Source organism: Macrotis lagotis, chromosome X (genome assembly GCF_037893015.1).
Source record: "Macrotis lagotis isolate mMagLag1 chromosome X, bilby.v1.9.chrom.fasta, whole genome shotgun sequence".
Taxonomy (NCBI): Eukaryota; Metazoa; Chordata; class Mammalia; order Peramelemorphia; family Peramelidae; genus Macrotis; species Macrotis lagotis.
In genome coordinates, this window is record NC_133666.1 from 667799876 (window position 1) to 667824450 (window position 24575).

The 24575-nt window shown below is 40.6% G+C and overlaps 1 protein-coding gene across 1 annotated transcript in view; it reads right to left on the minus strand.

Annotated features, from left to right (window-relative positions):
- The window catches only part of DNAH10 (dynein axonemal heavy chain 10), a 154816-nt gene that overhangs the window by 18381 nt on the left and 111860 nt on the right, over positions 1-24575 (minus strand). Inside the window, exons 52-61 of the mRNA XM_074202238.1 lie at positions 24114-24194; positions 21460-21657; positions 20296-20457; positions 12817-12991; positions 8714-8895; positions 6081-6217; positions 4286-4503; positions 3449-3670; positions 2946-3093; positions 1095-1374 (exon numbers count right to left, since the gene is read on the minus strand). Of these exons, the coding sequence (XP_074058339.1) occupies positions 1095-1374; positions 2946-3093; positions 3449-3670; positions 4286-4503; positions 6081-6217; positions 8714-8895; positions 12817-12991; positions 20296-20457; positions 21460-21657; positions 24114-24194 (1803 nt within the window). The remainder of the gene's footprint in view (positions 1-1094; positions 1375-2945; positions 3094-3448; positions 3671-4285; positions 4504-6080; positions 6218-8713; positions 8896-12816; positions 12992-20295; positions 20458-21459; positions 21658-24113; positions 24195-24575) is intronic.

Here is a 24575-nt window from a genome sequence, read left to right on the forward strand (position 1 = left end):
TCACACAAGGCAGACACTCACGGCTTGTTATTATTTGTTCCTGATTCTCAAAGGGGACCAATGACATCAGGAAAGTGATGTAATGACTTGTCAGTGAATTGGATTTAAGTGTGGGGGGGGCTGTGCAAAGTCATCAGCCTCACTTTCTCCTCCAAAGTCATCTAAGCCCAGTGAACAGATATAGGTCAGAACAACTAAAAATAGCCCCAGATGCAATGAGAGACTTTTAAAGTTTTATTTTGGTTTGGGTTTTTTGTCTTTTTAAGCTAAGGTCTTTGTCAGGTCTCAGTTTGACTGAGGCAAGGCTAGGTAAAAAAAAAAAAAAAGACTTCTTTTGCCCAGTTTAAAAACATTCAATCTGGAAGGGGTTTCTGGACCAAATAGAAGTATTTGTTATTGGTACTCTGAGCCATCAGTATCCCAAGCATGTCTTGCATATGGCAGATGTTTATAAGTCCTTATTGGATGGATGAATAAAAAGTAAGCTCAATGGGGCAGCTAGGTGGCACAGTAGATAAAACACCAGCCCTGGAGTTAGGAAAGCCTGAGTTCAAATCTGGCCTCAGACAATAATTGTCTAGCTGTGTGACCTTGGGCAAATCACTCAACCCCATTGCCTTAAATAAATAAATTTTAAAAAAAAGGAAGCTCAAGTCAGATTGTGGAGAACTTTATCCTAGTCTGGAGAGCCAATGAGTATTCTCAAGCAAGGGAATGTTATTGTTAGAATGGTGCTACAGAAATGTTAGCAATTATTATTATTATTATTATTATTATTATTATTATTATTATTATTAGACTGGAATTCTGCACCCATAATAGAGGATTTAGCCTTAAATCTAATGATACTTTGGGAGGGCTCCATGATCACAACTCCTTGAATAGATATTGCACCAGACTTGAAAAAAGAAAGATCTGCATCCATATTCTTACTTTGACATCAACTGTGCAATCCCAGAAAGTCAGTTCTCTTCTGTGGGCCTCAGTTTCCTTAACTCTAAAATTAAGAGGTTAGACTAGATGGTCTTGGAGGCTCCTTACAAGTCCAAGTCTATGACCCTATGATTCCCAATAAAGATTCTCTACACTCTCACCAGTGTAGTTGATCACCATGGCTTTTCCAAACACAGATGGAGAATATTTGGGATTGGCCAGTTTGGTGTTCAGGTAGAGTTTGAAATTCATATCATAATCAACTTCTTTGTCTCCCAATATGATAAACTGTCGTCCTTGAATGTTTTTCACATTTTTTTCCAATACGTTATCAATCACTGGGTCGATATATTCATCCACATCTTGGAACAAGAAAGGGGTTCCATACTTTATGGACATTTCCAGCTGTTTGATGAAATCGGGGTCATTGAAAGAAGCAACCTGACAAAAAGATCAGAACAAATGGAAAGTGAATATGCCTTTACCAAAAGAGAAGAAGCTTAGGCTCTTAAGCCTTTTTCCCTGTCCTGAAATCATGGGCAGTCAACCCGGTGAAGCCCATGGAGCCTTCCTCGGAATGATGGTCTCAAATGGATATAACAAATTACATAGACTTGCAAAGGAACTAATTATAGTGAAATATAGTTATCAAACTACTTGAAATACCAAGTTCTTAGACCCCAGATTAAGAACCACTAAATAAAAGAATGGGATGCTAGGAAATGCTGCCTCTGAAAAAGGGAAAGAAAATTGCTAGAAGTCAACAGCAGGAAGAAATTGGAATTAAAAAATGTGAAAAAGAAAGGAAAGTGTGTATCTGTGTGCATTTGTACCTGTGCGTATCTGTGTGTCAGTGGGGGGTCCATATGTGTCCATGTGTTGTCTTGTGTGTCTTTAACATGTCTGTGTGACCATGTATAGGTCTGCTTATCTACAAGTATTTCTGGATTGTATCTCTGTGTGATACTTGTATGTTCCCTTATCTACATTTTTCTCTGTACATCTGTGTCTGTATGTTTATATATATATCCACATGGGTCCATGTGGGCACCTATGGGTAGATCCCCATATGGCTTTGAATCCTGGGGGGTGGGGGGAGTACTAGCTGGAAAGGAACTGTGACTTCTCTCATTGGGTTTTTGGCTTCAGTGTCATACTGTTGAATCCTCCCAAGCTTCTATATCCTTTTTTTGGAAGGAAAGGGAAGGAAGAGAAGTGAGCAATCTGTATTTCCTTATTTTGGGGGGAGGAGATCCCTTCACAAATACAGACTAGCAACCCTTCTGAAATTTAAACCCTGAGAGTCATCTGGGCTCTAAGAGGTTAACTTATTGGCCCAGGGTCCCACAGTCAGGAGGTTATTTTTTGGGCAGAAAGTCCACTAAAATTCTCACATCTTTCACAAAAACTGAGTCTTCTAGTCATCTTGCTTTTGTGAAATTGATTTTTTTGGTACCAAAGGGTAAAACTTTATATTTATTCTCATTCAAATCCATCCTCAGACACTTATGAGTTGTGTAACCCTGGACAAGTCACTTGATCCCTGTCTGCCTCAGTTTCCTCATATGTAAATAGGTGTAGCAATATTGCCTGTCTTTCGGGGCTATATTCTTTCATTTGAGGACCAAATGAGATAATCTTTGTAAAGTGCTTTGCAAACATTAAAAAGCTAGATAAATGCCAGCCATTATTCTTATCCTCCAACACTCCAGCTAGCCTGTTGACATCTTTTTGGATTACAGCTCTGTCATCTAACTCACTAGCTTTTTCCTTTCAACTTCGTTCCATCCACAAATTTGAAAAATGTGTCATTTATCCAAACCATTGATTGTTTAAAACAATAAAAGAGTATAGGGCTGACCACACAACTCCAACTTCCCATCCTTGGGTCTTTTCTATTAATACTTAAATAAAGACTGTCAGGAATAGGTCTTTACAATTTCACATTCATTTCACATTCTGTAGGGTCCAAATCAAAGAAACAGAAGAGTTGTTAATAACTTTAGCCTTACCCGTAGGTTATTTTTTTCTTCTTTTCTCTTTATCCAGTTTAGGGCTTGTTGCTGGGGATCAATACACAAAGGAAAGCGACTGGCTCTAGTGGTAAGAATACCATTCTGAACAGAGAGCTCATCAGGAGGCAGGCCCTGGGAGCCCCACCTGGGAATCAAAACATCAGAAAATCTCTTCTGTATCAAGGCTTCCTTTATTATTTTTACTGTATTGCTCAAAGTCTAAATGGCAAAGACTGAATAAAAAGATGATTCCTTGTGGAAGGGAACAGACCAATGACCCCATGCCCATTATCAGGAGGAAACCTCTGTCTGCTCCATCCCTGCTCTAGGGGAGATGCTAAGACCTGCCTCTCTTTTCATACTAAATTCAGATTCCACCCAAGCCTGGCTTCCTCCAGTGCCACCACACCAGAGGACCACCCACTTCCCTGCTATCTCCTCCCAAATCATATGCCGTGAAACAATGGCGCTGCTCTCTTGGCTGAAGAGCATCAACCTACCTACTTATTTCTACATCATCGGTGAGCAGGCTTTCTAGACGAAAAGGTTGGCTCAGGGGGATTTGCCGTTGCAGCAAGTCTCCTTGCCACACCTTATTGACCATCTCATCTCGAAACTCCCAGTTGAAGGCCCCTTCATAGCTCAGGAAGGCTGAACAGAGCAGGCAGTCGCCCAGCAACTTGAATCTCCGGTGAATCAGCTCTTCCAACTCAGCTAACCATCTGATGGGGAAGAAACCGTCATCCCGGGCCAGTTGTTAAGTTCAGACCCAAATAGTAGGAATTTTAGAAGACTCAGCACTTTCTTGGAATCTACCTGCCAAATTCTTCCAAGTCAACTATTTCTACAAGTTGGCAGAAACATACCATCAAATGAGTAATTGGCAATATTAACAAAATGGACAGCATGGCCATGGGACAATATGACCCACCACGTTTATAATTTGCAGATTATGACTCTAATCATAGACTTCTTGAGTCACAAAGGACCCCATAGGTCATTTTATCACCCTGCTAGGAGTAGTACTGACTCCCACAGCCATTGGCACCAGACATTGAACCAGAAGCCACCAAACCCTAAAGTTCCAGATGCCTCAAGGATCAGTCACATGCCTTATGTCATATGTCCTTCCTTAGTCCTATAGTTGATCTGGGTCCTTTGTACTTATCAGGATATAAAGTCTGTTTACAAATGACAGAGTCATTTAGATGACAGAAAAGAAGCCACTTTATAAAAGGAGCCATTTTTTAGGGACAAACATCCCAAATCAAACCATTCACTTTCTGGATTCCACACAAGAAACTTGCCCTAACTGCCTTTCATAAAACTAAGCTAACCTCACGTTTTCTGAGCCCAAGCCAGAGATCAGCTTATCTGCAGCAATCAGCCTCCTTTCCATGATCTCCGCTTCTTCCTGGAGCTGTTGTTTTTCTAATATGGCAGCCTCATATTTGGCTCCTAAAGCTTCTAGTTCAGCCTGGAGTAGAGCCAACTCATTCTGAATTCTCTCGAGTTCTCTTTTACTTAGGAAATAGTTCCTCTCCAGCCTCGCCACCTGTAGTTGAAAGAGTAGATACAATGACTGAGAATAGTAGAAGGGGGTGCAGTGAGCGGGGAGAGGGGCTACCAGACTTGGACTTGTTCTAAGGCTTGGACTGCACCTATGTGATCTAATGAAGTGCTCAGGAGACCAAGTGATTTAGTGCCACAGACCAGCACAAACTGGATTTCTTTCTTCAATTACTTTTTCAACTCCTTGCTTCAAAGATCAATCCTTCAACTCAATTTGCACTTAAGTGAACATGAGGTCACATTTCTCCATGTGTGAGTGTGTGTTTATGTTAATGGTGATGTATGTTTTTATAGAGATATGTGTATGGATACATTTATAGATATATGAATATAAGTATGTATGTATTTGTGTGCATATGTGTATGATATATATGTCTATAATCCCTGTCTCAAAGCCGATTGGGATGGAGCCCTCTACTTCTTAGTGGAGATAAAGACCTTGCCCTGTGTGGGGGTAGGGAGGAGTTGGTATGAGGTTAAGTCCCCTTTGAGGCTCATCAAGATTCAAGTCTGCTTCATGTACTTCTGACTTCCAGCTCCAAGAGTGAAGATGACTAAAGGAAAAGATTCTGGGAAGAGTTGGCAAACGTCATCATGTCCTTGTTCCCAGCTTTCTTCTCTAGAGACTTCAGGGAGTTTTCCACTTGGTGAGATCTAGAACACTCTCTAACCTTACTTCCAGTGGGAGAGTTCCTTCATTTGGGTAGATCTCCTTTATAGATCTTCTCTGATTTCTGTTATGATTGATAAATGAATTGTATTCTCTATGTGGGAAAGGGGTCAAGCCTTGGATACAGAATTTAGGCTCTTCTTTCCCTAACCAAAATGACAAAGTGATCTGAAGTTAGATGGAACCCCATCATGCCCCATAAATGAACAACATTTAAGAGAGAAAACAGACATACTTCTAACCCAGTAATCCCTTTCTCTGAGCAGAATAATCTCCCACCCCAACTTCCTGCTTCCCCCTTGGAGAAAGATGGAAAGAGAAGAGGCTAAAGATGTATATTCTTCCTCTGAGCCACAAGACAGTCCTCTCCTTATACACAAGGCTAGGCATATGAACACATTTATATGTATATGTGTGCTTGTGTGTACATAAACATACATACATACATTATATAAAATTTCTATGCTTACTGGTGACTTCTAGCATTAAGATATAGCACCAAATTAAAAGTGCAGAAGAAGGCATTTGAAGGCAAGAGTGGCAGCAATACATTGTTTCTTTGCTTTTAATCAATGGAAACTATTAGCAGACTAGTACATGCATGTCATCTTCATTTTTGGTTTTCTAAATTCTACCTTAATTCGCCTTAATGAATTACTCATTTCAAAACCTTTTTGTTTCATTCTCTTCATATACAGAATTTGACAAAAAACTTTGGAGAACTCAGCTCTTCCCATTTCCTGGTTCATCTAAAAGGAGGTATACAAGAAAGTGCAGGGAGGGGTTTCTAATGTAGACCAACACAGTAGGGTTGTGGGCACATGAGACGCCAGTATGCTCCAATCCAGACTCACCCCAGTTATTCTCTAGGGTTCACAAATGAGCATTACCTTTTCTCTTTTGGGCTTGATTTCTTTAAAAACATCACAGTAACCCATCACAGCTTCGACAAACTTCAGCATGCCCAACCCTGCTTTGCTTACAGCCTCCATTTCTTCAAAGGTTGTATTGAGATTCTTTAAGAGAGCTTTAAGATAAAACAGAAATTTTCAGTCAGTGGTCCAGGCAGTAAGCATTAAGTGCATACTGCCTGTAAGTTGTGGGGTTACCAAAAAGGGGGGCAAAAAAAAATCCTGCTCTCCAAAAGCTCACAACCTAATGGGAGTGGGGGTGGGGAAAGGTAACAGTCAACCAAGTATGTGCAAACACAACATACATAGGATAAACTAGAGATAACGACAGGAAGAAAACACAAAGATTAAGAAGGCTGGGAAAGAATTTCTGGCAGAACATGAGATTTTATCCTAGGGCTTTGCAGAAGTCAGGGAAGCTGGGAAGAAGACAAGAGAAGGAAGGAGTTCCAAGTATGAAGCACAGTCAGTAAAAATGCTTGTGTGAGGAACAGCAAAGGGGCAAAGTACTTGGGGATGAGGAAGGTCAGAAGACTGGAAAGTTATCAGGGAGCCAGGTGATGAAGGCCTCTGAATGACAAATAACATTTTGTATTTGATCCTGGAGGAAATCACTGAAGTTTATAAAATGGGAGGGGGTGTGGAGGGTCCGACATAGAGAGGTCTGCATAATCAATTTGACAGTTAGTTTGTTCAGAAACTGGAGGCAGGCAGACTCACCAGCTGCTATTGTAATAATCCAGATATGAGGGGATGTGGGGACCTGAACCATGGCAAAGGTAGCATCAGAGGAGATGAGGGCATATTCAAGAGATGCTGAGCTGCTGCAGAGGTGAAATCACCAGACTTGGGCCACACTTGGGCCTGGATATGACAGGATGGGACTGGGAAGAAAGTGGGAAGTTCAAAAGAGGGAAAGATTTGGGGTGAGAGGGAAGAGAGAGTTCTGGTTTGAGTAGTATTTTGGCTGTGTAACAGACAGTTCAAGAAAATGAGGCATAACTATCACTTTGAAAAAGAGAGAAAGAGATGCTTTAGGGCCAATGAAGTACTCCTAATTCATTATTCATTGATAAATATGTCCATAAACTACAGATCCAACTCTTAGATCCGAGTGTCCCAGACATCTGTTTTTCACCTTTTGACTATGAGACAAGGGCAAAGGCAAATCAATATGAGCTGAATTGGAGTCTCCTTCCAATTCTTCCTTCTTCCTAGTAGATTTTCAAAGATCCTTCTCCCTAGTTGTTCTCCCTCTGTTGAAAGGATCTGTCTGTAGATGCAGCTTAATCTCTTGCCAACTTATGCCCATGTTATATCTGCTATTGCTGGCAGGCCTGAGATTCATGACCCACATTGGTAGTGAGGTCTTAGAAGTTCTTGGGAGAGGACCCTCACTTGCCACAGCTGTCATCTGAGCTCTCTGGGCCCTCAGGTCCCAAAAGTATGCTTTAGAGCTCCCCAGTGGGGGTCCTTTCATATAATTGGAAACAACTATTTTTATTTATTGAGATGGAGTAAAACTAATATCAAAATGACACAAGAATTGGAGAAAGATGTCCAGGTACCAGGGCAAGCATATGGAATAGGAGCCCTAGATCAAAGGAATGAGATTTGAATCTTGGTCCTGTTGCTTACTATCTAGGCAAGTGACCTGGATGAAGTCACTGAAACCCTCATTCTATGAAATGAAGGGGCCGGACTAGCTGGTCTGGGCTTCTAGGAACTTAGAACAAAAACATCAGGATAGTTATAGGTATACAATGAGAATTGCTTTCCTCATAGACATAGAGCATGTTATCAATGATATATAGAGAGATACAGGAATATAAGAATAGATAAAGATATAGGCAATAAGCATAGGTATAGATGATACTGTTATAAAAATAGACATGGATGATATAACTATAGAACAGGCAGAGATATAGGTATGGATGTCATAAATATATATATGTATACATATAGATAGAGCTAATATATAAATATAAAGATGTAAATATATAGGTAGAGAGATATATAGATAGATATAGATGATATAGGTATAAGTATAGATATAAATATAAACATTGGTATAGATGATATAAATATAGATGTAGATTTAGGAGAATGGGTCTCTGGGAGGAATCACTCCTTCAGAATTCAGACCAAAAGAGACCTTGGGTCCTCAAGAACCAAAGCACTAAAGGGTTGACTGTTGATTGATAACTTGGGACACTTATACTCACCACCCACTTATTAATGTGTCATCATTAATTCTATATAAGAGGAAGTCTACTGGGAAGGTCAAAGTCAGGTCAAGGACTTATCCTATCCTCCTCAGTAAATGTAAACATAGGAGAAAAATCATATGGAAATTGCTAAATGAAAATGTTATGTCCAGCCTCATTTTGAGGAGTCTCAAAATCCCTTTGCTGAAATGAAAGCCATGGACCCTGTTATGTATTTCTCCCTAGGGACCCAGCTATATCTCTTTCCCAAGACATCAAAGAAGACCCAAATTCCATGGTTTTATCTAGATTGAAACAAATAAAAACACCAGAAGGTCTAGAGAAAACTGGGACAGGTTCTACTTTCCATGTGAGGGCCATTCTTGTTATCTACACCACACTTGCCTCGAATATTTTTGACTTGGCTCTGGGAAACTGAATCAAAGTCCATCTCCATTAGGGACCTCAGGAAGTTCGGATCAGACATCATGCCTTTGGCAGTCTTCCAGTTGAGTTCCTTGTAGCCCTTTATAATCAGAATACATTCACAAACAGTTTGCACCTGTTTAGGAGGCTTAGCAAAAGACCTAAGGGGGAAAAAAGACCAAAGAAAACTGTCAGTGGCAGAATCACAACATATAAATTAAGATGGGATTGAGGTAAGTATTTAAAGTCACTAAAGTTATTGTGGGAAGTAGCATGTTGAGTTCAGCAATAACAGAGCTTTGAACTTGGGGGTCAAGAGACCCCTGGGTTGGAATTCCAGCTTTGATGTTTTCCAGTCGTGGTTGAACTTTCAGGTTTCCACATTAGAAAATGGGGACAATAATGTCTACCATAACTCTTCCAGACCTGCCCGACCCTCATTTTGAGTTCCAGTCCCTCATTTTGCAGTTTAACAGAACGAGGCCCAAAGCACTTAACTAAGAGTTAGTGACTTGCCCAAGGTCACTGTTGGTAGCAAAGTCTCAGAAACAAGATTTGAACTTGGGCCCCTTGATTCAAGAGTCATTGATTTTTTTTCATTTTCACAGTCATCTAGAAAACCATGTTAGAAGACTCCTTTCCATCTGTATCATGTATGTGAAATGTGTAAGATTTGTTCTCTCGTCCAAATATGATGCTCAAAGATCCCAAAGCATAAATCCAGAAATGAAAGCAAGAAAGAGTACTTTTACCTCATACCAAACAAAATGTTGGGAAGTCCAGAGATAGAGAGGGAATCTGAGAGAGTGACCCCAAAAAGCAGTTCCCCTAAAATATGAAGGTACAAAGACCGAGCCACTGCATTGGCTACTCCACACACTGGCTTCTGAGTCTTTGGTGATACAGGGCCACCAAAAGAACCCCAAATGAGACTGGAGTAAACCTAAACTGAATGGCAGAAATCAGGGTCAGGGCCAATGGTTATGAGAAGAGACGGCATATTGTTGAATTAAACCAAAGATGTAGAAATGAGATAAAGTGAATAATGTGTTGTTTTGGTTTGTTTTTTCATTTAAGCACAGAAATTGGAGGTGGAAAGGGATTTGGCTCAGCAAAGGAGAAGGAGAATACGTGAACATTCTGTGGAATGTCCCCAGACTCTTAACCAACCTGGAATAATCCAAAAGCAAAGCAAATATTTTCTATTGAGAAACAACACAAATGAGCTACACTCCTCTCAGCCTGGCAATGAGGAGAACTTCATTTGCCACAGGTAATGAACAGACAAATAACCATAATAAGAATATTAGACAAATAACTCCTCTGGGAAAAGACTACTTCTTGCTACCAACAGCCACATCTCCAGATAAAGTGTTTGGCTTTCTGGTCAGAAAAACTGTACAATCCTAAATCAAATACTTCATTAATAAAAAAACAAGGTTATTTGCTTTTAAGGAGAAGAGTGGCAGACTCCTAAAATTAAGAAACATATGGCATCATCTTCCTCTTAAGCAATTTCAAATAAACACACAGAAAGGTAAACTACCAATGTGGTGTACAGCACAAGCATTAGAATTACCCAATGTGGGAAATGAATACAGGAAAGAAGGCAGTGGGGTACAATGGAAAGAGCATGGGGCTGGATTCAAAGACCTGGGTTCAAATCCCACTCTGGGAAATACTGGCTGAGTCATTTATGTAGACCTCAGCTTTCCTCATCTGAAAGATGAAGGGATTGAATAAGATAACCTCTGACCTCTGAGATCACTTCCCAGTTTCTAACTTAATATTGCATTCATTAAAGAAGAGGGCTATTGTGCCCTTTGCCCAAGCTGCCCCTGCCCCAGCCCACTGCAACATGTCCCTTCCTCACTTCCATCTCTTAGACTCGCCAGCTTCCTTCAAAGCACTGCTCAGGTGTCATCGTGCATTGGAGACGTTTCCCAACCCTACTCTCACTTGAGATTACTCTGTACTGTTTCAACTATATTTTGTATTTATCTGTGTGTGTGTCCTATGCCACCTTCACTCTCTACCAGTAGAACACCACAAACTCCTTGAGGTCAGGGATGTCAAGATCTTTATATATTCCCAACTGTGGCTACCAGATGAATCTGGTATTAGCCCTTCTTTTGGTCTTTGTATACCTTCATTTTATCTTTTTTTAATCTAGTGCCTCAGATTATGTGTTCAGACATTTCAGTCATGTCTGTCCCTTTGAGATTTTCATTTTAAAAATGAGGGAGCTGAGGCAAACAGGGTGACATGACTTGCCCAGGATCACACACAGCTAGGAAGCATCTGAGACTGGATTTAAACTCAGGAAGATGAATCTTCCTGACTTCAAGTCTGGCAATCTATCCACTCTGCCATCTAGTTGCCCCAATTATACAAGACGTTTAATAAATTTGAATTGAATTGAATTGCTATGATTAAAGATGCAAAGTCATATAAATGAGAACGCCTTGAAAAGACTCCTGGAGCATGAATCAGAAAGGCGAAAGGAGTCAGCAAATGAGTAAAAGTAGAAGGAATGTCCTCAGACATCAGGGCAATAGTCTTAGTTTGAATTTTATTAATGGTGTGAGATGCAACTTCCAGAGAAACTAAAGGGGGCATTTAAGTGGCACAGTGGATAGAGCACCAGCCCTGGAGTCAGGAGGACCTGAGTTTAAATGGGCCTCAGACACTTAATAATGACCTAGCTGTGTGGCCTTGGGCAAGCCACTTAACCCCACTACCTTGCAAAAAAACCCCACCAAAAATAAAGCAGAGTGACTAACAAGTGATCTGTAGACAATGTAGGAAGACCCACCTTTCTTCCTGCCAAGGAGAACTGCCTGGTTTGGCATCTTTGACCCATTCATTTTTAAATAGCTAGCCACACACTTCATCAGGTAGCTGCACCTGAGAATGATGGACAGAGCAGCTACTAGTTTAATCTTTCAAGTGTCTGGCTTATCATAGAGGGGAAGGAAAGGAGGTCTGAATCCCATTCTACCCACTAGTGTGTGTTTAGTATTCTTTTTCTAACAGTAGGATTCTGTCAGCCTTTATCAAAGTGTGCAGTGCAGCCACTGATAGTTGTTGTCTCCCCTAAGGAGAGCGTGAGCCCCATCCCTTGGAACATGACGAGCAACTTAATAATGATACCAATGTGGGGGCGGCTAGGTGGCACAGTGGCTAGAGCACCGGCCTTGGAGTCAGGAGTACCTGGGTTCAAATCCGACCTCAGATACTTAATAATTACCTAGCCGTGTGGCCTTGGGCAAGCCACTTAACCCCATTTGCCTTGCAAAAACCTAAAAAAAACAAAAAACAAAATAATGATACCAATGTGCCAGTTATTTTGTTGGATGTTTAGGACACGGTGGCAGAAGTCCTTGCCTTCAAGGGGTTACAGGTATCACATTGAGGTATAGGCCTAGAGTCAGGGAAACCAGAGGTCACCCAATATCACCTGTAGCTCTAATTCATTATCCCTGAGAAGATACACAACTGCTTCTTCCTCCAAGGATCCATCCCCCTCTTCTTCAGGAAGTCTGGCATTTGTTCTACAGCTGCATGAATTGAACAGGTTTTCTGGAAACTAGGTGACTCAGGAGACACCCCAGAGTCAAGGAAATCTGAATTCAAATCTAGCCTCAGAGCCTTACTAGTTGGGTGACTCTGGGGACGTCACAACCCATGACTGTAAAAAGAGAATAATGACAGCACCTGGTTTACAGGATTGTTGTGAGCTTCCAATTAGATATTGTAACAGGGCCTGGTCCATAGATGATATTTAAGGGATGCTCATTTCCTTTTCATCAAGGGGAGGCAGCTTATGTATATTTATAGCCATATACAAAAGGGGAACAAGATGGTTTTAGGAGAAGGGCATGAGCAGTTGGCGGATGTCATAGAGAAGTTGGCCCATGGAGTGCCACTGAGGAAGTTGGGGTTCCCCCTCTCCTGCCAGACTAGCCCCTTCTCTGTAATTTGGGGGTCTTCAGGGAGTCCCCTGGAGTGTTCAGAGTCTGAGGGACATGCCCCAGGTCGTTACAGTCGGCAGGGTTAGTTACTACAGACAAAGCAGTCACCTGATCTCTGTGACATCAGACTTGTCCAGCTTCTGCAGCTCCAGTTTGGCTGCTTCTAAGATAGGCATGGCTTCCTCCAGGGCCGTCTCAGCCTCTGCTTTTTCCACAGCAATGATCTTATTCTGTTCCTCTATCTCTATGGCCTTCTCTTCAGCAAGTTTCTTCTTCTCTTCCGCTGCAGGATGAGGTGGAAAAGTGAAATGTCTCAAATGATGCAAACGCAACTTGGCTTTACTTGGCTAACAAAAGAAGAAATGTCCTTCTAGGGCATCCTCTTTGGGATCCCCTCCTTCCCTCCTTCTGGTCCACATCCCTTCTCCACTGAGTCTCTCCCATTTGGACACTTGTCAGCAGCTCCTTCCATACAGAGGCTACCCCAGGGAAACTGTCTCTTCTACTTGCTCCTTGCTCTACTGGCCTCCTTTTCTTATTCCCATCTTCCCAGCTTCTGCTTTCCTTTCAGATTTAGCTTTATCATTATTATCAGGCATGTGGTACTGGATTTGGAGTTGGAAAGACCTATATTCGATCCCATCTCACACACCTCCTAGCTATGGGATCCTGGGCCAGGCACTTAAATTCTCTGAGCCTCAGTCTCTTCATCTGTAGAATAAGAGGGGAGTACTCATGGCCTTTAAGGTAAATCTATGATCTTATGTCCATAAGGGAGATGCCTGACTAAGAACATTTGAGTAGAGATCAAAGGAAGAAACAAAGTCTTTTTTTGTCTTTTGGGTAGATGAACAGTACACCCTTGGGGCAGAAAGAGGAGAGAGAAGAAAAAGAACATATGCTTGGCCCAATGTTGTGATCTAACATTGAGGGGAATTTAATTGGAAAGACATCTGCCAGAAGAGCCATTCATCATTTCTCAGCTTGCTCCGAGTAGCCAGAGGAGGCCACCAGGAGAAGAAAGGGCCTCCTATTCATGCCATTTGGGGAACATCTGAAGGAACTGGAGATGCTGAACCTGGAGAACAGAACGATCCAAGGGTGTGAAGGGAGATCAAGTGGAAGGTGGATGAGACTCTTCCCCGGAGGACAGAATCAGAAACAATGGGTAAAAGTGGTAAAAAGACATATTCTGACTCTATGTCAAAAAAAAAAACCCAACAAAAAACTTCCTAACAATGAGAACTTTTCAGAAGCAGGTTCAGAGGAAGGATGTTACAATTCATCAGGCAAGCTACAAAAGGATAATTTTCCAGAGAGAGGCTGAAGCAGACAGCCTCTGAGGACCCTCCAGCCCTGAGATCCTGCTACCCCATGAGGTAGGTTGTATAGGTGTAATTATCACCATTTTAGGATAAGGAAACTGAGGCTCAGAAAGGTGATTTGCCCATCATGGCATAGCTAGTAAAAGGTCAGGTCTCTCAACAACAGAACCCTTTTCCATGATACCACATGCCCTCACAAATAAAGGCAGGAAGGAGGAAATGTCCATGACATGTTCAGGAGACAGTCTGGTGAAGGTTGAACAACAGTAAAAAAGAACAAACAAAGGATGAAGGAAAGAGGTCAGCTCCAGAGAGTCCAGGGAGGGACTTGGGTTCCAGGAGGAAGACCTGTCATGGTTACTGCTATCATTAACATTGAGGGGTTCACATGGTGGGGGGTGGAGGTAGATGGGCATAAAGTAAAGATTCAGCAAGATTAGTCTGGAATCCAGAAGCCAGAGATGAGCATAAAGAGTTCAAGTTATGAGGCAAAGTGACCAGGACCTAGGTGGTGTTGTCTGTGGGGGCTGGAAAGAAGGGATGACACTCAAAAGCATCTCAGAAGAAGAGTAGGTCAAGAAGCATTGCTGAGGCCCCTACAATGTGTCCACCTGGATGATCACTCAGACTTCATCATGGTTTCCATCACAGAGACCTCCAAGATTGGAGAGCTTGGAGGGTGGACATTAGAGACCTCCAGGATCCTCAACTTAAGCAAGAAGCCCACAGTAGCCATCTCATCGTTTTCCAGCCAGTTGTAGGCCTGGGATTTCTTCTCTCTCCTCCCCTACCCATCTTTTCTGCTTCTTTTAATGTGTGGATTCCCCCCAGCAAACTGGGACTCCTTAAGGGTAGGGACTATCTTTTGCCTTCCTTGGTATCACGAATTCTCTCAGGCACAGTCCCTAGCTTCATAAATATTTGTTAAAAACAAGCTACAGACAGAAAGAGGGAAGGCACTGGAAATAAGGATCAGGAAAGGAAGAAGGTGGTATTTTAGCTGGGGTTTGAAGGAAGGCAGGGAAGTCAAGAGGTGGGATGAATAACGAGAGAATTCCAGACTTGGAGTACAGCTGGTGAAAATGCTTGGGAGTTGGGAGTTATCTTACAAAAGGGACAGCAAGGGGGCCAAGGTCACGAGATCATAGAAAATATGGGGATGAATAAGGCTTAAGAAAACTGGGAAGGTGGCCGGGGGGTGAATTGGAGGTAATAGGGAACTGCTGGAATTTATTGAATAGTGGGGTGGCAGAGTGGGGCCTGCGATTTTTGTTGTTGTTCAGTCATGTCCAACTCCTTGTGGCCCCGTGGACCACACTATCCTTCACCATCTCTTGAAGCCTGTCCAAGCTCATGTTTCCATGACACTAACCATTCATCTCATCTGCTGCTCTCCCCTTCTCCTTTTGCCTTCAATCTTTCCCAACATCAGAGTCTTTTCCACTGAGTCCCATCTCCTCATTATGTGACCAAAGGACTTAAGCTTCAGTTTCTGTATTTAATCTTCCAAGTGAATGGTTTGAAACAATTTCTTTAACTATTGACTGATTTCATCTCCTTGCCATCCAAGGGACTCCCAAAAATCTTCTCCAGCACCACAATTCAAAAGTATCGGTTTTGTGACACTCAGCTTTCCTTATCCAACTCTCACAGCCCTTGCAACTGGGAAAAAAACTAATTTTGATTACACAAACCCTTGTCAGTACGGTGATGCCTCTACTTTGAATTCGACTCTCCAGATTTGCCATAGTTGTCCTTCTAAGGAGCAAGTTCCTTTTAATTTCATGACTGCAGCCGCCATCTGCAAGGATCTTTGAGTCCAAGAATATAAAATCTGACACTGTTCCATTTATCCTTCCTCAATTTACCGAAAAGTGGTGGGACCAGTTGCCAAGATCTTAACTTTTTTATGTTAAGCTTCAAGACAATTTTTATACTCTCATCTTTCACCCTCATAAAAAGGTTCCTCTTCATGTACCATTTGCATATCTGAGATTCTGGTATTTCTCCTAATTCAGGCTTTTGAGTCATCCAACCTGGTATTTCTCATACTGAACTCTGTCAATAAATTAAATAAATAAGATGATGATATACAGACTAGTAGTCCCTTTCCAAACTGAAACCCATCAGTTGATCCATGTTCAGTTATCATTGCTTCTTAAAGTGTATAATCCTGTCTCCTCAGGAGATAAGTAAGACAACCTGGACTGGTCACATTTTATTGAGATCCACACAATCCAAGTAGTCATTGAAGCAGAAGTAGATGCTTTTCTGAAACTCCTTTGCTTTTTTCTGTTATCCAGCAAATGTTGGCAATTTGGTCCCTAGTTCCTCTGCCTCTTTGAAAACCAGCCTGTTCTGGTGATTCTCTGATCACATATTGCTGAAGCCTATTGTAAGAATGGTACTAGGTGGCAGAGGGGATGAAGTTCTGGGCTTGGAGTCAGGAAGAATTGTATTTAAATCTGGCCCCAGATACTTATTAACTGTGTGACCCTGGGCAAGTCACTTGATGCTGTTTACCTCAGTTTCCTTGTCTATAAAATGAGCTGGAGAAGGAAATGACAAGTCATTTTAGTTATCTTTGCCAAGAAAGCCTCAAATGGAATCACAAAGACATGGACATGTCTAAAAATGGGTCAACAAATTTTAGAGCACCTGAAATGGAGAATACCATCTGTATCCAGAGAAAGAACTGTGGAGTTTAAACAAAGACCAAGGTCTATTATCTTCATTTTTTTTTAAAAAGTGTCTTATGTACTACATGATTTTGCTGCTTCTAATATTTTATTTTCTCCTCAAGAATATGATTTTCTCTCACATTCAGTTTCAATCAATGGATAGCATGGAAACAATGTAAAGATGATCAGACTGCCTTCTGTAGAGGAGTTGGGAGAAGGAAGGGAAGGTGGGGGAAATGATATAAAATTCAAAACCTTACAAAAATGATAGGTAGGTTTTGAATTTTATATCATTATATCTCCCTTCTATTGTATATAATTGAAAAACAAATAAAATATTAATTTTTAAAATGGGTCAACAGCAATAGCTTGCAGAATCTTAAGCATGACCTTACTGGCCTATGAAAGTGCAATTGTTCAGCAATTTGAGCATTGCTTGGCATTGCCCTTCTTTAGGATTGGGATGTAAAATTGATCTTTTCCAACCCATTAGTCACTGTTGCATTTTCCAAATTTGCTGGTATATTGAGTGCAGCACCTGAACTGCAGCAACTTTTAGCTGGCTCAGCTGGAATCCCATCATCTCCACTAACCTTATTGTAAGCAATACCTCCTAAGACCCCCTTTGACTTTATTCTCCAGTCTGTCTGGCTCTGTATCAATAATCTTGCCATCATAGTTATCAGATGATGTTAAGATCTTTCTTGTATAATTCTTCTAATATATTCTTGTCACTTCTTCTTAATCTCCTCAGTATCTATTAAATCCCTACCCTTTTATCTTTTATCATGCCTATTTTGCATGAAACATTTCTTATCTCTAATATTCTTGAAGATAGATCTCTCTTCTCTCTTATTTTCTTCTATTTCTTTACATTGCTCATTTAAGAAAACCTTTTCATCTTCTCTTGCCACTCTCTGGAATTCTGCTCACAGTTGGATCTTTCCCCTTCTCCTTTCCCTTTCCTTCTTTCCTCAGCTATTTGTAAAACCTCATCAGACAGTCATTTTACTTTCTTGCCTCCTTTTTCTTTGGAATTTTTTTTACTGCTGTCTCCTATACAATGCTGTGAACCTTTGCCCATAGTTCCTCAGATGCCCCATCAGTCAAATCTATTGATCTTGAGTCTTCATATCACCTCCATCTCAAATTTGTAAGGAATTTGTAAGGAATGGAAGGAGTTATTTGGGTCATACATGATGGTTTTCCCTGGTTTCTTCAGTTTAAGTCTGCCCATAGTTCTTTAGGCTCTAGCTTCCAAATCTAGTCATCCTGGCTTCTTCACATTACCCTCTAACTCATATTTGGAAGGAATGTTATTTAGTTCATACGTGATGATTTCCCTAATTTCTGAATTTTGCAATAAGAAGCTCATGATCTGAGCCAAAGTCCAATCAAGTCTTATTTTAAATGACTGTTTAGAGCTTCTGCCCCTTTGGCCACAAAGTATATATAATCAATTTGATTTTGATATTGACCATCTGATGATGTCCAGGTGTAGAGTTGCCTTTTGGGTTTCTGAAAAGATTGTATGTTATGATCAGCAAATTATCTTGACAAAACTCTAGTAGTCTCTGTCCTGTTTCATTTTGTATTCCAAGCCTATTATTCCAATGATGTTTTGATTTCATATTGAATCTGATATCTTTTTTTTTGGTGTTATTTCCAGGAGATATTGAAGGTCTTCATAGGACTAATCAACTTTGGTCTCTGGCATCAGTGGTTAGAGCATAGATTTGTATTACTATGATGTTGAATGGTTTGCCTTGGATTCAAACAGCTAGTATTCTGCCATTTTTGAGAATACCCTAGCTCAACTGGAAACCCATCATCTCCACTAACCTTACTGTAAGCAATACCTCCTAATGCCCATTTGACTGTTTTATTGAGTAAGAGACCTACTCCCTTTCTTCTAAGGAATTCTTGCCTGCTGTAGTGCATGGAGTGATCTTCTGAATTAAATTCACCTATTTCCATCCATTTAAGTTCACTGACACCCAAGATGTCGATGTTTATCTTTCCATCCCCTGGTTTGACCACAGCCAGTTTACCTTGGTTCATATATTCCGAGTTTCTGTGCACTATTAATCTTGGAAGCATCAAACTTTACTTTTGTCACCAGATGCATCCAAGCTGAGCTTCCTTTTAGTCTTGGTCCAGAAGCTTCATTTTTTCTGGAGTTACTTTTACTTGTCCTTCACTCTTCCCCACTCATGTGTTTGACATCTTCTGACCTGAGATGCTAGCTTCTGATGTTATATCTTTTATCATTTTAAAACTCTTCATGGAATTTTCTTTTTATTTATTTAAGGTAATGGAGTTTGAATGACTTGCCCAAGGTCTCACAGCTAGGCAATTATTAAGTATCTTGAGTCTGGATTTGAACTCAGGTCCTCCTGACTCCAGGGCTGGTGCTCTATCCATTGTACCACCTAGCTGCCCGTCATGGAATTTTCTTGACAAAGCTACTAGAGTGGTTTGCATTTCCTTCTCCAGCAGATAACCTCTTATCAGAAATCTTCACTGGGACCTGTTCATTTTGAATAGTCCTGTACAGAATCTCATAGCTTCAATGGGAAAATCAGTTTGACAACAGATTGGAGGATGGACCCCAGTGTTTTGTTGGATTGACTCAATTATAACAGGAAGGGTCCTGAAAGGTACATGCAAAGACAAAAAGAAAAGTCTAGCCGCTGATGTGCCAAAGCCGATGGACAGATCTGTGTGGCTAGAGGGGAGAAACTCTTGGAGAAAGAACCAGATATCAGTTTGGTAAGATCATGGAATGAGCAGGAGTCAGAGGAGGGGAGCAGCCCTTCCCAAGTGGACAGTAGAATCTGAAGTTAATGTGGAGCCTCTCTAAGATAGTAACATCCCAAGAACAATGATTTCAGAAAGAATGTATAAAATAAATAGGAGATAGAAGAAACTGAGGGCAGGAAAAGCATGGGGTACAGTCACTGTTACATTAAGCAAAGTAGATTTTAAAAAGTCTAGTAAGAGATATGGGCTAAAGACAGAAATCTCAGGTTCAGTGGCATACTGGTGCAAACCTAGAGTTGACAATTGGTCAACCTATGATTCTCTGCAAAGAAGACAAGAGTAGAGTGAAGAAGTAATGAAGAAAACAGAGAAAATGCCCAAACAAGGAAGAAGGAACAAGTAATCTCAGAATCAAAAGATGAAAAGTTTTTCTGAAATAGGCAAAGACAGGAAATTGAGCCATGGCTAGTTCAATAGTTGATAGCATCTCCTTTAATATTGACTTGTTCAACCATGGCCCAGTAGACAGCCCACTGGGTTTGAAAAGAAAAACACATCCCACTTTTTACTAAGCTATGAAAACTGTTGAGCAAGTTTCTGGACCCCTTTGGGCTTTGGACCAAATGGCGTCTCTGGTCATTTTGCCCTAGATGAATGATCTGATTTGATAACAGTGCCCACATATTCATTCTTTCACTCAGATAGAGAGCAGGGGTCTCACCCAAGGTACCCCTGCATAATGGCACCCAGTTGACTGCCCTACTTGCTCTGCCTGCCTGCCTGCCTGCCTTCCTAAGACAGCTTAGCCTATTATTTACCTATGGTCGTATTTGTTGCGATCTCCTCCAGCAAAGCCTCACAGGCAGCTGACTTCTCTGCGAGGACAATCTTCTGTTCTGCGAGCTTCACATTCAGCTCATCTAGTTGAATGGTGGCTTCTTTCAATTTATCCAGTCCTCCTTCCAGACGTTTACACTGTGCTGAGAGGAACACAATTCAAAGGTTCACCAAGAGGAAAATTTAAAACAAAGTTCAACAGGACTTTATTTAAATGTCCTCACTCTGATTTTTCTAATCACATCAGGGGAATTGTTGTCCATCAGCTGATGATTCTAGGCCTTGTGAAAATGTGAAATATGTCCGACTGGCTCACATCAGCATCCTGGGGCCCTGATGCTATTGGACAACCTTATTGTTCTGAGTCCAGATTAAAAGAGTCAAGGGTCAACATGAATCATTTAGAAAGAAAATTTCTGTCTGTGGATGGCAATACTTCTTTAAAAAAATTTTATTTTTATTTAAGGCAATGGGGTTAAGTGACTTGCCCAAGGTCACACAGCTAGGCAATTATTAAGCGTCTGAGGTCAGGTTTGAACTCAGGTCCTCCTGACTCCAGGGCTGGTGCTCTTTCACTATGCCACCTAGCGGCCCCGTGGCAATACTTTTAACACCATAATTTCTACAGTATAATATAAACAGCAAGCTACCCCAACAGCTTTATCCAGGAAACAAAAATAAAAATAAAAGCCTGTCAATATTTTTCTATTATAGCAGGAGATGATAAATGCTCTTGAAAACAGATCTTTGGTGACGTCTGCCTGCTCTGGAAAGTTCTACCATTTCTAAAAGAACCTCTACTTAAGATAGAACAAAACTTTCAGTAACTTTTTTTCGTGTTTTTGCAAGACAATAGGGTTAAGTGACTTGCCCAAGGACACACAGCTAGGTGATTATTAAGTGTCTGAGGCTGGATTTGAACTCAGGTCCTCCTGACTCCAGGGCTGGTGCTCTATCGACTGCGCCAACTAGCCATCCCTCAGTAACTTTTTTTAACAAGTTGATGAGTTACTGTTTTTGTTCATCACCAGGGAGAGTTCAATCATGGGCAAGGGGTAAAATGATCATGTTGCCAAGACAAAGAAAAAACATCAAGTACATTTATCAGCAGATAAAAGGAAGCTCTTTCCATATATAAATCTTACCTATGTTGAATTGAGTTTTTTCATCTAATAACTTGGAATAGGTACTGATGAAATCAAGGAAGTTCTTGGGAGTAACATAATTGCTTCGCCTCAGTTTTTGGAGGAATTTTTTGCTGAAATCGCCAACGGACTCATGGACCATCACAATGTGTTCGACCACATCCTCTATGTAATCGGATGAGATCATCATATTCTCCGCTAAAATAAGAGAGCAGAAATGTGAGCAGAATCTCCTGTAAGAAACTAGGGACAGTCTTCTCTTTCTGATAAAACTAGGCTACCATGAGAGAAGTTGGTGGCACAGATCTGGAGTCAAGAAGTCCTAAGTTCAACTCTGGCTATAGACACTAACTAGCTGGGTGACCCAGGGCATGTCACTTCTCCCTGTTGCCTCAGTTTCCTTTTCCCATTGGTAAAATGATCTGGAGAAGGAAATGGTAAACCACTCCGGTAACCTTGCCAAGAAAATCCCAAATAGGGTCACAAAGAGTCAGACATGGTTAAAAAATAAGTGAACATCTCTACAGTGCAGAAGGTAATAATTTTATTTCCCTGTAGTGAAATCTGTCTTCCCAGAGGTAAAAATTTCCTTGACATGATAGTCTGAATACCAATAAGTATAATCCAAATTTTATGTACAGAGGCACTGGAGACATAAAATGTTACTCACTAATTAAATAAATAAAGCTTGAATGAACCCCAGATGATTTCCTGACATAAAGATGGTTCTACATCTTCCTTCAGTGTAAAGCTTAGATCTAAAGAGAAACTTTCTAACAATGAGGGTCCTCTCAACAATGGGATAGGATGCCTAAGAAGATATAGCAGGTCTCCTCTCACATGGAATAAAAAAGAGAGTGATAAATTATTTTTTAAAAATATATACATTTTTGGGGCAGCAAGGTAGCACTGGCCCAGGAGTCATGAAGACCTGAGTTCAAATCTGACTTTAGACACATTAATTACCTAGCTATGTGACCTTGGGTAAGTCACTTAATCCCACTGCCTTGCAAAAACCAAAAATATAGATATAGATACAAACATACATATATACATACATACATACATACATACATACACATTTGGAGTCAACTAGGTGGCACAATGGATAGAGCACTGGCCTTGTAGTCAGGAGAACCTGAATTCAAATTTGACTTCAGACACTTAGCTGTGTGACCTTGGACAAGTCACTTAACCTCAATGCCTTATAAAAATTAACAAACAAAATAAAATACACACACAAATACATTTTCCTAGTGTCTTACAAATCTAATAGGCTTTATTTTTTTTCTTTTTGCTTTTTGCAAGGTGATAAGGTTAAGTGACTTGCCCAAGGTCACACAGCTAGGTTATTATTAAGATTCTGAGACTAGACTTGAATTCAGATCCTCCTGACTCCAGGGCTGGTGCTCTATCCACCTAACTGTCCCACTAATAGGATTTGAAATTAAAAAAATTAAAAATTAAAAAATCTTTCTTTCTTTCTTCTTCCTTTTCTTCTTGGGGAAAGCTACCTATTTTTGATTCAACCCACCAATAAAAATATACAGAGAAAAACACAAACTTATATGAATAAATGTACTTGAAAACATAAACTTGCCATTTTCAGTTTGTATAATCAATCTCAGTAGATTTAGGTAGTCATTGAACTGGCCATTCTCCTTCAGTGATACAAATAGTTGCTCAACCATGTCTCCTCATATGTCAACCATCTTTTGTCACAACTTCTCATGAGCCCTCTCTAGAGGGTCTGGTTCATGTGCAGGACTCAGGTAGCCCTTATTCTGTTTATCTCCTTTTCCAATCCGGGATTACCAGATGTGGAGTGTGAATCTCTTACACTTCTAAATTACTGTATCGTGGTGGCTCCCTCACACTTCCCACGTATCTCTTCATTGACCTTTAAGGTCAGACATATTCTTGTTTTTGTTTTTGTTTTTTGTTTTGTTTTTTAGGTTTTTGCAAGGCAAACAGGGTTAAGTGGCTTGCCCAAGGTCACACAGCTAGGTAATTATTAAGTGTCTGAGACCGGATTTGAACCCAGGTACTCCTGACTCCAAGGCCGGTGCTTTATCCACTATGCCACCTAGCCGCCCCTTCAGACATATTTTTGATGCCTAAAGACTATGCTGCTGTTCCACAGTTGCAAATAACAGGTTTACATTTTGAAGTATAAACTCCCCATCAAATTTCTGCATGTTTTTATTAATAAACGATTTAACAAATAGGATGAATTTCCAAAAATAAACTGAAATAAAGTTAGACTTTATTATCATCATTAAATAAATCTTTCTTGTCGTCAATCATTTTCAGTCATGTCCAACTCTTCAGGACCCCATTTGGGGTTTTCTTGGTAAAGATACTGGAGTGGCTTCCCATTTCCTTCTCCAGTTCATTTTATAGTTGAAGAAACTGAGGCAAACAGGATGAAGTGACTTGCTCAGTCACACATTAAGTGTCTGAAGTAAGATTAAGTTGAGTCTTCCTGACTCTAGGCCCAGTACTCTATCCACACTAAGTCACCAATTGCCCTAAATAAATCTTAATTCCTCATTATATAAAAAAAAAAATCACTGACTAGGAATTCAAAGTTAGAAAGAATAAAAAACAAATTTTGTGGTATGCTAAAACTGTAATTTCAATATAACACTTACCTAAAAATGACTCAGCAACAGCATATAAGGCTTGAGGTGGCCATGGCAAGTACCAGTCAATTCCTGTATTATTTACCAGACCTAAAATAAAAAATTAGTATTGTAAAGATCATTATGCTTCAATAATATTGATATCTCCCCCATCTTTATTGACCAGTGAGTTAATAACAGTTGAAAAAAAACAGAGGAAAATTCCATCATTCAAAGAACTTATTGTTTCCACTGACACTGTTAGAACCTCAAAGAGAGGAAGCAGCATGAGCAGGTCAGTCAAATTACTGTCATTATCTCCCCCTCAGACCCTGATGGAATTGGAGGCCAAGAGCCCCAGGAAGAGAAGAGCTGGCCACTGACCCTGTTCCAGTCAGTTTCCTGACTTCCAACCAGCTTTCATGCAAGGAAGCAGCAGCCGCAACTACTGAAGACTCAGAAAAGAATGTTTTCATCAGCCAAGTCTTTGAT